At 34.7% G+C, this 14523-nt stretch overlaps 1 protein-coding gene across 1 annotated transcript in view; it reads right to left on the reverse strand.

Moving 5' to 3' along the window:
- Positions 1-3857: 3857 nt before the first annotated feature.
- LOC109790978 (nuclear-pore anchor) overlaps positions 3858-14523 on the reverse strand; it is a 42773-nt gene continuing 32107 nt past the window's right edge. Inside the window, exons 34-48 of the mRNA XM_083064996.1 lie at positions 12420-12512; positions 11553-11711; positions 11389-11442; positions 9885-9998; positions 9660-9737; positions 9240-9389; positions 9080-9151; positions 7286-7441; positions 7154-7207; positions 6920-7007; positions 6742-6809; positions 6509-6637; positions 5946-6050; positions 5598-5772; positions 3858-5430 (exon numbers count right to left, since the gene is read on the reverse strand). Of these exons, the coding sequence (XP_082921122.1) occupies positions 4094-5430; positions 5598-5772; positions 5946-6050; positions 6509-6637; positions 6742-6809; positions 6920-7007; positions 7154-7207; positions 7286-7441; positions 9080-9151; positions 9240-9389; positions 9660-9737; positions 9885-9998; positions 11389-11442; positions 11553-11711; positions 12420-12512 (2832 nt within the window). The 3' untranslated portion in view covers positions 3858-4093. The remainder of the gene's footprint in view (positions 5431-5597; positions 5773-5945; positions 6051-6508; positions 6638-6741; positions 6810-6919; positions 7008-7153; positions 7208-7285; positions 7442-9079; positions 9152-9239; positions 9390-9659; positions 9738-9884; positions 9999-11388; positions 11443-11552; positions 11712-12419; positions 12513-14523) is intronic.

Below are 14523 nucleotides of genomic sequence, written 5' to 3' on the forward strand. Positions count from 1 at the left end.
ACTGACGAATAGATCATCAAGGATTTCCAAAGGGCATTGACTTCAAGGAAGAACCTATACCTACTCTCGAACTCGCCCACGTCACCTCTAACCCATTCATACTCAACGACAGAGATACCAGGGTGGGAGTCTTTCCTATTATTCCCACCCTGTTTCTTCTTATGGTTATCGTTGTCGCCAACGGCGACTTCTTCCCCCATTATTACTACTTCATTCAAGGCTGGGAGGCCAAAACCAGAAGGAAGTGACATGACCAAAATGCCTACGAATTAGACTAAGAAAAGGGAGGGAAAGGTACCTGCGTGAAATGAAAGGATGAAGCAAGGACAAAAATGGTGACTAGAGGACGCGGTGCGATTAAAAAAAATAACTCGGACAAGAGAGAGCAGAGGGAGCAAGTCGAAGAAGGCTATGTGAGAAATAGTAGGGAATGTGAGTAAATGAAAATGGCATGAGGGACATAAAGCCACAAAACGACAAAAATATTGAGGGATGGACCCTATTAAATAAGGCTCATAATGATAGGGTGCAACCCATCATTATGAGTCGTCACCCTTTATTACAGTCGTCGTTGTTTGATGTCACGAGACATCGCTTCGAGAAAAGAAGCGCCCCTTGGAAGACACGTGGTATTTAATCTACAAGATTGAGAAATGAAAAGCCGCAACACCTCCCCTCGCAACCTGAGTAAGCTCCCCGGCCTGTCACAAGCATATAGAGCTCGGGGAGCTAGTGTACCATCCACGTCAGGTCGGTAACGTCGGGTGTGCGATATTGTACCAACATCATTCATTGAGACTCACCTCGACATCAAAACCACCCAATCACATTGGCCAAAGATTAAGCCATTCTTCAACAGATAAGATAATAGTTGTCAAGGGAATAGTTGGTGGAATAATAGAAACTTATTTGTATTTAGAGAGTATTAGAAGTGGTGGTAATTGTTATTGTTGTTGTTGTTACAATGAAGTACCAATTTTCCTATTTATAGGCATGGTGCTCTATCTCTAGATGATGGTGGAAATATCTAGAATTTTCTAGACTCTTCAAGTCTCTACACTCTTTTAGTTTTTTCTAGAGACTTATACTTATCTTATATTTCTAGAATTTTCTTTTTCTTTTCTAGAATTTGCATCATAATTTAACATAAAAAGATAAGTGCGCAATCTCATCATATCTTACGAAATATTCGTATAAGGGAAAAATCCTAATTAGCATCAAGGTACGTACACTATATATATGAAACACGCACACCTACAGGAACTAACTTACGCATTGGAGTCTCTTTTATGGGTACCACCTCCACCTTGGAGCATCCAACTTACGGGAGTAGAAGAGACTCATCAACCTTGCCGAAGAGGTCGACATCAGACCAACTTCAGGTGAGAACAATATCAAAGTAGGTTCACTCTCCTAGTACGATGTGGTTTGGAGACGAACTAAGTGGAAGTTAGTGACTTGTAACATCCTGAACACACTAGAATGAGAGGGATCTATAGGTTGTACATGTGTGAGATTGTATAGTTAAGGATGACTTAAATGAATTAATTAGTACTACCTATACTAACAATATACATCTACTTTTCAATAGCTTATCACTTAAAAATTCCATAGTTAAGTGTATTTGACTTGGAGAATTTAAGAATAAATGACCTTTTGAAAAGTTTTCCAAAATTGCGTGAATAAGGATAAAACACACTAAAAAAATTTACATTAGTTTGTAGGGACAGTCGATGATCTTAAAGGCAATCAGACATTTCATAGAGTTATTCACAGAGGGTTTTAACTGGTTAAAGATTTTGACCAATGAAAAATTGTGTCAAGTATCATTATATGAAATGTTGTGAAGTGGAACAATTAAAACGTCAAATCTAAAGAGTACTATAATTAACAAACTTTTAAGATATTTAAGAAAGGTTTAACATGTCAAGTCTACCAATATTTCGGAATCAAGAGCTCTCAAAATCACGCATATTGCAACATTTTTTTGTAAGTTATGCGATTACGAAACCTAACTCAATAACAAAGAACATTACCTTCAAAATTGACTTTTATATAAATTAATTTTAATTTATAAAAAAATTAATATCTTTATTTTTTTCCTCTTTATTCTTTTCCTATATATTTAACAAGAAATTTATCTAAACGATATATATCAAAGTCAATTGATGAAACATTACACATGTTCGAAAAGTACAACATTGCCAATGTATCAGCCGATAACATCACACACCATCAATATTATCCATAATACCATAAAGCTAAGCATGCATTAATCCCCCCACAACACATGCATACTCTAGTACTACAAATAATCATATTGGTGCATGCACAGAACCCTATCGAACTCAACAAACCACACAACTAAACTCGCAGCAACATCAATCAAGATCTAAACGTGCAGTTTAAAAATCGAATCACCAAAATGATTTTACAATCACATCAACATGCAAAAAAAAAGAAAAAGATTTTTTCTCGTATTGAATCATAGAAATGGTATCGGTTTTGGGATACCATAAGGTTCGGAGTGATGAGTTAAAGCGTTGTTGTCTTTGTTACAACTTTTGAGGAATAGGTCAGAGTTTGTTTTTTGTTGTTTGTTTTCTTTGTTAGGTTATCATTGTTGTCAATGTCAATTAATTATTTGAGGACCACGTCTTACACAAATTTTAATGGGATGAAAAAAAAAATCCATGTCAGCGTAAAGTCCTTGTCCAATGTGTTGCCACCTCAAAGACATTGGGAGTGACCACAAATATAAATATTAAAATCGACTAAATCTACAGTTCAAAGATATTGCTATCAAATCGAACAACTCTTTTTTTATAGGAAAGTTTTTCTCTTAAATAAGATATTTTTTAAAATTATTTACTTTAAAATAAGAAAAAATACTCACTCACTGATGTATATCATTATTTATTTTCAAATCTTGATTTTTTTTAACTATTATTTTAAAACAGAAATAATAGAGGGATCTGAAATATCTCTTTTTCTACTTACTAGTCTTTATAAAAAGAACAGACCAATTAAAAAAAATTATAAGGACTAAAAGTGTATTTTAATCAAAATTTCTCATAACATATTTAGGATCTTGCAACTCATAAATAATCAGGTTAAAATCATTTTTTCATGCATTTATAATACATGACTGCAACACTAAGTTCAGTAGTTTAAGGTAAAATATTAAATTTTCAATGTTATATATCAACTTAAAAATGTCCAATAATATTTTTCTTCAAAATAATTTTGATCGTTGAAAAACAAATAAATTTTAATTTTAGTTACTGTAAAATATTTTTCTTAAGTTTCACTCTTTAAAATCTAAAATAACCTTTTTTTATCACTTTCAATAATTTAAGATAAATAACATTTTAAAAATATATACAAAATTTTAAAGGCGTCACAAACAAACATAACATCATTAAGTACCACATAAAATGATTTCATAACTTTTTTAATAAACAAACTTGTTAAAAATATTAATATAATAATATAGACTAAATAATAATTCTAAATTGAGAGAAATGAAAAATAATAAACTTTTACAAAAAAACAAAATAAAAGAACTTGTTCATTTTATCAAAACTAAAATCATAATTAAGTCTTCCACATTCCCATTTTTTGTTGATGATATTATTCTACACTTGTAAAATATCTGAAGCATATAAATTCGTAAAGCTAACATTTCTAAACATGTAGACCTGATTTGTATGGATAACGGGACTTAAATTATCATTAAGCAAATTTATGAGAAACGCGAGTACTTGTTTTTGTTTTATCTAATTCCATGTAACGAATTTCAATATGCCCATAAATCTTCTATGAAATGAGTTTAAAGTAACATTGGTAACATGAAATGAATGTTAAATAAAATGACCATTCCCGCATGATGATAACGTAGTCAAAATTAGTTAGGCAGGAGAAACGAGTGCAAAGCAAAATTGTATTTACACGACGATTACTGGTCGCCCATTTACACCTACTCAGTACTCACTAGTCTATACTGTCATTGTCAGTATCAAGGGAGACAAGTTTACAACAAGTCTAGTCAAGTAAAATAACTTTATTAACCGTCTGCCACACAATTTGTTGTTCATGATTCTGGACCAGGAGCGGGTGGAAGAGGTCTGCGGCCTCCTCCTCGACCACCACGAGCAACCCGACCACGGGGAGGATTACCAAGTCTTCCACCACGAGGTCTAGGAAGGGAAGGAACCAACCCAGCCTGTCTCATTTGAGACCTTTCTCGAGCTCTCTCTGACAAATTGATGGTCGTTGAAGTACTGCTAATGGGTGATGCCTGCTTTGCCTCTTCTGTTTCATTGGGCTTTGGAACAGGTAAGTTCACTTTAGAAGAACTACTTTCTGCAGCACTTGACAAAGTAGCACCCTCACTCGCAACAACAGCCACTTGATTGCTCTCAACTGATATTGGTTCGTTAACGTCAATTAACTTGTCGGCACCATCACCAGCCTCCTCAACCAACTCACTCTCATCATTCTTATCATCACATGAAAGCTCAGGAGAATTTATCTCACCGGCCTCCAAGTCTTCATCATCAACCCTGGCTGGGGAACGTTCAGGTGTTGCAGCAGACTCAGATTGACCTTCCCTGGATTCTTGATTTTCCACCATGTTTGACAACTCACCCTCAACATCTACATTATCTGGCAACAATTCTCCCTCTTCTCTATCACTACTTGGTGCCAATGTTGACTGCTGGTTGTCTGACTCGGTGTGTTCACTTGGAATCTCATCCGATAGCATTTTTGTATCAATTGCTTGATCTGCATTCTCTTCTAAATTTCCAGTCCTCTCACCTTGGAATTCCTCTTGACTCGTACCATCCAACGGTTGTGGATCTTCAGATTCGTCATCCTTCCCAACAGCAATTTCACCATCTTCAGTATGAGCTTCACTGACTTCCTCATTTTGGCCTTCTGGCAACTCACTACTATCAAATAATTCTTCAGTGATAGGCTGACTGCCAGTAAATTCCAGAGTTGCAGCAGGTTGTTCTTCTGTACTCTCTTCTGGGGACTCTGATCCTTTTGACTTCTTCAACACAGGTGCTTCGGAGTTCATCTCACCTGACGCAACTGCTTCTTCACGTAATTCAGAAGTGGAGGTAGGAGCAACTCGCTTACGAATCGATGATTGAGCAAAACTACCTGTTTCTGTGTCACTAGATGGCCCAGGCTTGCTGCCTGCTCCTTCGGCATCAGACATTTCTGTGTCACCTTGGGGCTCATTAATTCTTACTAGTCTAGGCCTGACCAATTTCCTACCTGCTCTACGTGTTTCAATACTACTAGCTTTGGGCAATGCTAGTCTTTTTTCACTTTCTTCAGGGGCTTTAGGTCGTAAAACACTTGCTCCAGGGGCAGCCTGAGATACAATGCTTTGGGATGGAGCATGGACAAGAGAACCTGCCATATTGTAGCCACTCCATTAATATAGCCAGCGGTACAAGGTTAGATTATTTAGAGAACCACTATGAGTAATTATTGAAAACTGCATTCTGTTTAAAATCCTTAATCTACACTCTTTCAATATTTAGCTAACTTGATTTGCACAACATTATAAATGAAATAACCTGTAGCAGCCGCTGAACTATCTGTAATTGTTGCTATTTCTCCGAGATTACCACGACCTCCAAACTCACGAAATACTGACTGAGCTTCCTTTTCAAAAGTTTCCACAGCAGATAGGTAAGGAGCAGCAAAGTCATCAACATTGGATCTAGAAAGAAGTTGAACCACATTCGTACCCTAAGAAAAATTATACAAAAAAAAAGGCAGATAAAATTTTCTGCTTATGAACAATTGGCTCAAATGTAGTGAGGGCTCAGAACAAAATAAAAAATAATCCCTGGAGGCTAAACCATGTCTATATGCTCAACATTAGTTAGATTGCACAATAAACCACTGTTTTGAATCATTACCTCAGGAAGATTGCCAATAACAACCTTGAGCTTTTCAACTTCATCAGACAACCTTTTCAGAGACTTCTTGTGCTTCTCGATTTCATTAATAAATTTTGTTTTCTCCTGAGTAAAATAAATCAATAAAAGGAGAGAAGAAAATACATAATCATATAGTTGAAGAACTGGACAAGAAATTAGAGTAGAAGAATAAGCTTAATAGTAACTCCTCAACCAAACTAATATAAGTGAATTATGAGTAACAGTCAGGGAGGACGAAATGTGTTAGGCAAATTTGAAGGCCAAATTCCTTCACTCTGAGCTTACAGAAACCTTTCTTTCCTACCTCCTCACCTCTCCCTTACAGTTTTTACATTCAGTCTCTTCCGCAACCAAAAATAATGATGTAACTAAAAGATAATACTCATAAAAAACATTGTAAAAACCAGGGAAATGAAAGTTTCATTCATCCTATCCTACTATAAAGAAGAATTGCATTTGCATCATTGCACTATGTTATTAAGACCAGATGTAAAACTGAAGGAGCTTAAACATGCATCACAGTATATGAGTAACGGGGAAACCTGTTCAACAATACTGTAAGAGTCCTTTATCGCCTTTTCAGTCTTCAGACGTCTACCTCGCTCTATACGATTGTCTTCCTTCTCCTTCTTTAATTCATCTCTCAATCTCTCAAGATGTTTCTCCAGAATCTAGCAAACAGAAAATAAGTAAAATTAAGACAACGTGGGTTGTCAACTTGTCATTTCCCAAAAAGTGAAAAAATAAACAATCAAAACCACTATTTCAAATGAACCTGTATTCGAGTATCCTTTTCCTCTTTCATTGCTTGTTCACCAGGTGTATCACTTGTTGACCTTTTCCCTGATATACACCATTAAAATTTAACAATAAACTCCAGCAGAAATTGCAGATTAGAAACAAATAAAAACATAGACAGCAAGGGAGAGAGATTAGGAAAATAAGATTATTGCCTTGTTTAATTTCATCTAATTGCTTAGTAAGTTGCTGGTTCTCTTTCCCTAGGTCATCCTTTTCCCTTGACAAAACATCAATCTTTTTCTGGATAAGGATGGCAAAAGAAAAAGCAATGAGAATATATATATATATATATATATATATATATATATATATATATATATATATAATGGAATATGCAGTTATCCAGAGAACTCTATCAACTTTTCAAAACAAGAACCTCCATGCACCTTAAACTGAGCCAGCAGTTTCCTATGCTTCTCCGATTCAAGTTTCAGGCTAGCCTGTTTTAATCAAACACAACTAATGTTAATAAAGAAAATATTTCTCAAAACAGCAAACGTAGAGTATATCCTAGAGACCTCAGACTGCAAAATGTCATTAATTTTCTTCTCTTTCCCTGCAAGCTCCAGGCGGCAGTTTGAAAGATCTTGCTCCAGACGTGATACACAATCCTGCTTTTCTGATAGAATTTTATTAATTTCCTCAATCTGAGCATCCCTATCTCTTAGTTTATCCTGATGAAATAAAATATAAAATTAATAAATTCTAGAAAAGATAATGATATCTCACTTCAAATTGAGTAAAATAAATAAGAAATCAATCAATTCTGTCTCTTTCTCTACATATATAATTAGACATATATAAAATAAAACTTGAAATTTCTTGCCAATTTCAAAACTGCTATATCTGATTATAGCTTCAGTGGTATTCCAAATAGTTATAATTTTGGAATTATATGTACTCTTCTTATGCTGTTCAGCAATTAACAACAAAAAAATCCTGAAACACTACTTTATAAGAGGATTGACAAAACAAAGAATTGCTTCATTCACTCTTCTTTAAGGAGTGATGAAATAGTAGACAATGGAAGGAAAAACACAGCCAAAAAGAACAACTTGAATATCAATTATAGCATATAATTTCAAAACAAAATTATCAATAACAGATGGCAGCTTATGGTAGTAAGCCAAAATACCCAGCATATACATATGGCAGATGGCATGGCGATCTACAGTGGATGCCATGGCAGACAAATAAATAAATAAATAATATATATACACAAAATAAATAAAAAACAGAAGAAATAAAATAAGAAAACAGCATAATCATAGACAAAGTTTCAAGAAAATATCACGCGACTCAAAACAACAATGTCATAACATCCATCAAAGAATTAATGGTGATTAAAAATGATAAATAAAAAATTACAATTAAATAAAAGAAATTGAAAACATACTGAAAATATATAGCTGAATTTAAAAAAGAATTAACAATCATAATCAAAAGTATGAAAAATGAAGGGAAAAAAACATAGGCCTTTAAATAAAAGAATTATAAAAGGGAAAACAAAATAATAGAATAATAGAACTGAGTAGCAGAGAAAAAACAGATTAAAAAATAAGGACATAAAGGAGAAAAGAAATGAGTAGAACCAGAGAAAGAAGAGCACAACCAAATGAAAATAGAATTTAAAAGAACAGGAAAATGATATGCAGAGAATGGGAAGAGAAGTCAAGTTTGTCAGAGATGGTCATTGCAGATGGAGATGGTCGTCACCACTGGATATGGTAATTGCAGCGGCAGAGATGGTCATCACCTTAGTTGTTGGGTGTTTCGTTTAGTATCAGGAATACTAGACACTTTGTGAGGCTTTTTAAAACATTTTAGGCCTGAGTTGGATCAGATTACATGGCCCAAAATCGTCTTTTTTTAGGCTTTTTAAACATTTTTTAAGCCAATGGACGGGTCATACAACCACCCTTTCCTTTTTTTGACAAATGTCTGCAATTTCTGCCTAACCGCTGCACATGACAAGGATGCCACATGAATAGCAGGCACCATATTGGAAATGGCCAATGTAGAGGCTCCAAAATGCCACACCATACCTCCAAGGCAGCACCACAACCGTTTTTTAATAACATCACTTCAAAATGAATTGCATGAAAATTTTTAGAAGAGTTCATGGTAGATTTTAAATTGACAGACCAAGTTTGATAACCAAGTAGTCTTGAATTACTAATCACACCAACTTAGGAACATGTATAAATAAGAAAAGGAACATGCATTAATTGATTGGTTGTGCTAGACAACTGCAAGGTTGAAAATGATGTCTTAAATTCACTAAAATGAGCAATCCATGCTAATATAACAACCTGGATATCTCTAGCAAGCTTCTTCACTCGATCATAATCCTCAACATCAACATTTTTACTCTTTTCAAGCAACTGAACAACATAAAACAAAAAAAAATTAGAAAAAAGACACAGTAATACATTGTAGTATGTTTGTTTTCAAGGTTTCAAAATAAAATACCTCAGAAACCCTGTTATTGAGATGATCTTTTTCAACTTTTAGCATTTCAATTTCTTTTTTATTGCCTTCAAGCTCGATTTCTCTTTCCCTCAGGAGATTCTCTAGGTTCTCTGCCTCTGCTCTAGCCTTCTGTGCTAGTTCACGCAATTTCTATGCCAAGAAAATTATGTGTATCAGTAACAAGGAAAACACCACACAATGCAACAGATGTTTACCAAAATATATTTCACTAACAAACTGCATCTTGGTTTTATGACAAGTCAACACTGTTAAGTTGATGAAGCATGAAATAGTATAGAAGAGGAGGAAGAAAGAGAAGGAGAACAAAAGCTTTTTTTACATATCACAAAGAAATATTTTATGAACTTCATATGTTGAAATAAGATTAAATGGGAATAGGTAATTGACATAGCCACATACCTGAGACTCATTGAAATTGTGTTTATTTTCTTCCCTTAGCTGCATGTTACTCTCACGAAGCAAGTTCATTTCTCTGACCTACAAATGATTTTAAAAAATCAGGTCATTACTTGATTGAACATAACATCATTAGAGCATTTGTTGAACAACATTAACTTATTATGTCATCAAGAAACAAGTCATAGATAATGAAGAGAAGTGGATTTCAATTATAGGATTCTCAACCTGAAGCTGCAATGCTTTGAACTCTTCTTCAGTGAACAAAAATGATTTAGATTTTGCACGCTCAGTTTCAAGTGATGCATGTGCAGACTCTGCTGCCTTCAAAGCACTGTCAAGCTGCAGAGAACCAAGAGATTTGAGAAGATTAGACGATTATACACTAAATCCATAGGTGGTCACAAGAAACTGAAATAAATAGTCAAGTTTAATCTATAAGGTCCTTTCACATGAACAGGGATCATTCCCACACACAAATAATACAAAAGCAGTCTTTTATATCCAGTCAAGTTTCAAATGCTAGCGGCATAAAACATGAAAAAACAAAAGACTATTGTTACCATTGGGTTTTTAATAACAAAACAGTATATTAGCTCTTTTTTGGCAGTGAACATCAGAAGGTGAGAGGCAGCTTCTAAATTAGTGCCAGAAAGCAAACACATCTAGGACAGTGTTAGAATAGTGGATTAAGCCTAACTCAACCCTACAAAACCGGCTTGTAAGGTGAGGGTTGCTTTCCACTTATATACTATTCAATTGCCTAATCTCTAGTCGATGTGGGACTTGGATTTTTCCCAATACACCCCCTCACGTCTAGCACTATTGGGCTTGGTACGTGGATAAATGGTGGGTGGCCCTTTTTAATGATCTAGGATTGGCGGGACTTGGGTTTTTCCCAATACACCCCCTCACACCTATGAGGCATGCATCAATGGTGGGTGACCCATTTTTAAAGTGGATCTAAATGGCTCTGATACCATGTTAGAATAGTGGATTAAGCCTAACTCAACCCTACAAAACCGGCTTGTAAGGTGAGGGTTGCTTTCCACTTATATACTATTCAATTGCCTAATCTCTAGTCGATGTGGGACTTGGGTTTTTCCCAATACACCCCCTCATGTCCAACACTATTGGGCTTGGTACGTGGATAAATGGTGAGTGGCCCTTTTTTAATGATCTAGGATCGGCGGGACTTGGGTTTTTCCCAATACACCCCCTCACGTCTAGCACTATTGGGCTTGGTACGTGGATAAATGGTGGGTGACCCTTTTTAATGATCTAGGATTGGCTGGACTTGGGTTTTTCCCAATAGACAGGCACCAGTACCAGTAAAGAGATACCGAATCTCTTTGAAACCAAAGTTAGGAATTTTTATGGGAGTCATTGTACAGAAAAAAGACAAGAAAATATAACAACAAAATCCTCACCCCCACTCACAAAACCAATCATAATGATCACCACTTCAAATTAGCAGAGAAAGTGCAACTGGATAAGAGACTTGGTTGAGATATAGATGATAACTCTATCCATAAAGATAATTATATGAAGATTGAAAGGGAAAAGTTATTACCCATGTCAGACAACTGGTGTGCTTTGGAATAATATATTAGGTAATAATTAGTAATATGAATACAAGATTAACTTGATATAAATATTAATCATGAATACTCAAAAATGAAGGCAGGATGAATAATTCTAAACTTCAATCGCTAGTAGTACAAAATTTTACCTGTGACTGCAATCGCAGCTTCTCTTGTTTTAACAATGAAACTTCTGTTTCTGCCTGTAAAATTACAAAAGCATTATTAGATAACCAGAAGATGAACTTACAAATAAATAAATGGGAGATTAACATACAAATAGAAGGGAATTTAGCAAGACACAGATATTTACAATTTCTTTTGAACGCCTGAGATAATTGATCACGCTTTGGAGGCCACCATCACCAAAAGCATCCACACTACTGCTTCCAGATGAAATACCAGCAGCATTTCGCTCTTTCTCAGCCCATTGAATATGAAAAGCCTCAAGTTGGCTATGTAGTATTTTATTCTGGAAAATGTAGACAAAATTATGCATTAGAATGATAGCAAACACTAACACTACAATACAGTATTAGATATATGAAGTCATAATAATATTTAATTAAATAATAATTATTCAGAATTGGAGGAGGAAATAAGTACATGTGATAGAAAATCATTAGTAACTAAATTTTTTTCTGCAAGCAAACAAGATGTCACATAGAGTTCTACTATGCCAAAAAAATTCCTCAACATAAAAATATTCAATGATCTCCGCACCATGGCAAATGGACAAAAAATACATTCCTACTTCCCCGAAACAAATGCAATTGAACAGATTATAAAAGGTATAATTAAGACAGATCACAGATGAACAAATGATCCTCCATAAAAGAAAAAGGGGAAATTATAACAAGAAAATATAAAGGAAAAAACATAAAGGGAGCAACATTATCCAACCCGAGAGAAAATCTTAAGTAATGTCTATATCAGTCACATTAAAAAAATTAAAAAACATTAACAATATTAACAACCCATTTCACAGATGAATCAAATTAGAGACCAAAAAATTTGACATTAAGGAAACAATCATGTAGCATTTATTCAATATATTATTATCATAATAAAGCTATGCAAACGAACTTAATACATAAGCATCTATATACAAAATCAACAGTATACAGCAAAAAATTTCCTTTTGTACTAAAAAATACCCATGAAAGATCTTTTCAGTCACCTGTTCATTGATTTCATTGTATTTCATTTCAGCATCATTCCTAGACTTCTCCAGTTGTGCCTTCTCATGTTCCCACTTAGCATTTAGTTCATTCTGTCCAACATACGAAATGTAATTTAAAACTTGTCATACTTCTATTCATGATATGAAAAACAACTCATAAAATTATGCAGAGGCAAACACACTTTATGGACATGGCAAAGAGTGTCTAATCCTAGAGACAAACTATGGACAAAAACAGGTATAACCAAAAATATGTGACACATGATAAAGGGGTTCATTTGGGTATAGAACAAAGTAAGCAATCTGATTTTCAATGGATGTAGAAGGCATTCTATTTATGAGATAGCAAGCTGTAAGAATAGCATCATTTGGGTATAGAACAAAGTAAGCAATCTGATTTTCAATGGATGTAGAAGGCATTCTATTTATGAGATAGCAAGATGTAAGAATAGCATCACACCAGCAATGAACAGTAACATTTGCACTAAGCAATATTGTACATACTATTTCAACCAAATATTTATTCTTTCTTTTGGCTATATCATTTTGTTGTGGTTTGTGAGGACACATGGATAGATGTAGTATGTTCAATGAGAATAAAAATGAAGAAAGATATGAATAATAATATTGTTTTGCATTATTGCTCCAAAGAATTTTAACTATTTTTTGAACTAAACAAGACAAAGAGGAATTGTTTTCAAGTTTGGAAGATCCAACCTCTTCCATTGTTCAAAAGTATCTACATCTTTGTTGTCTTTTTGAAAAGATGATCATCTAACCATGACCAACAAACCAAAGCTCAACAAAGGCTACCCAGGAAAGATGGATTTTTCCATTTAGTTTCTCTGAAGTTACCATGGGAGTTCCAAAGAAGACCAAAAAGGGAACTTTTCAAGCCTGCTGTCCAAACACAAATAGAAGAAAAGAAAAAAAAAACAACAAACAAAACAAGACAAAAAAAAAACAAACAAAAAGTGGTTGGGTTTGGGGCTAGGACAGGGTTGACAAACATCTTGAAAAGTCATAGCATCACTCTGGTCACAACAAGGAAGTGCATGAAACACACATTCATGTGCTTGATCTAACCACACAAAGAGGAGGCGCATGGAGAAACGTGAGGTTGTTTTTTCTTTTGCAACCACTAGGGTTGGGTGTCACTATACACACCAAATCCGAAGGTTGCCAGATAGAGACAACGACCAATGGGGACAAAAGGCAACAGAAGACTGTGGTTAACCTTGAATAGTGCCAAAGTAGGATCAACTTGCTCTAATACCAAATTAAGTTTGAGAGTTATTCTAAATAATGCTCGAGTGATTCGACTCACACTAAACAAGTTTATCTGAACATACACACACACACACACATATATGTATGTATATGCAACAATAATGATTAGAAGATTACATATGGAGATAAAAAGTGAAATCCTAAAGTTTGATAACACACAAGAAACAACTTTATAAAAGTTGAACAAAAGATACCTTAATAGCTTTTCTAACAATAATAATACCCTCCTCCATGATCTATGGGTGGCAATTTTATCACCATGTTCCTAAAATAATGCAAATCAAGAATTTGGTTTTGCAGCCAAACTCAACCCACATAAACTTGCTTTTAAGGTGAGTAATGATCAAACTTAATAAGCTTTTTTTAAGTCATCTATATTCAATGAGGGACAAAACCAATGCCCGGTAAGCTGCAATTAAGACAACCCCCAAAAAGGTTGCAACTAAGGCCGATTAAGGTGATCACGATTAAAGCTACATTTGACCACTTACACCCAAGGTTACCGACCTGGAACTTGGCAAACACAAATGGCCCAACAATGGATATAGAAGCTTTGAAACCATCTTAATTTGGCCAGAGTGTAACTTAAGTCCACAAAATCAGCTTGTAAGGTGAAAATTGTTCCCACTCATACAAATATGGCCTTATCACTAGTCATTTGGGAACTCCAACACACTCCATTCATGTTTAGGGTTGGACATCTAAAGAATGAAGTATGAAAAAGTGGAAATTTGTAGTGGCTCCATAACAGTTAGTTAATGGGTGCCCTGATAAGCCCAACATAATTGTTAAGATATTGGAGTATATCTGT

The sequence above is a fragment of the Cajanus cajan genome, chromosome 10 (genome assembly GCF_000230855.2).
Source record: "Cajanus cajan strain Asha chromosome 10, NIPB_CcT2T_4, whole genome shotgun sequence".
NCBI lineage: Eukaryota > Viridiplantae > Streptophyta > Magnoliopsida > Fabales > Fabaceae > Cajanus > Cajanus cajan.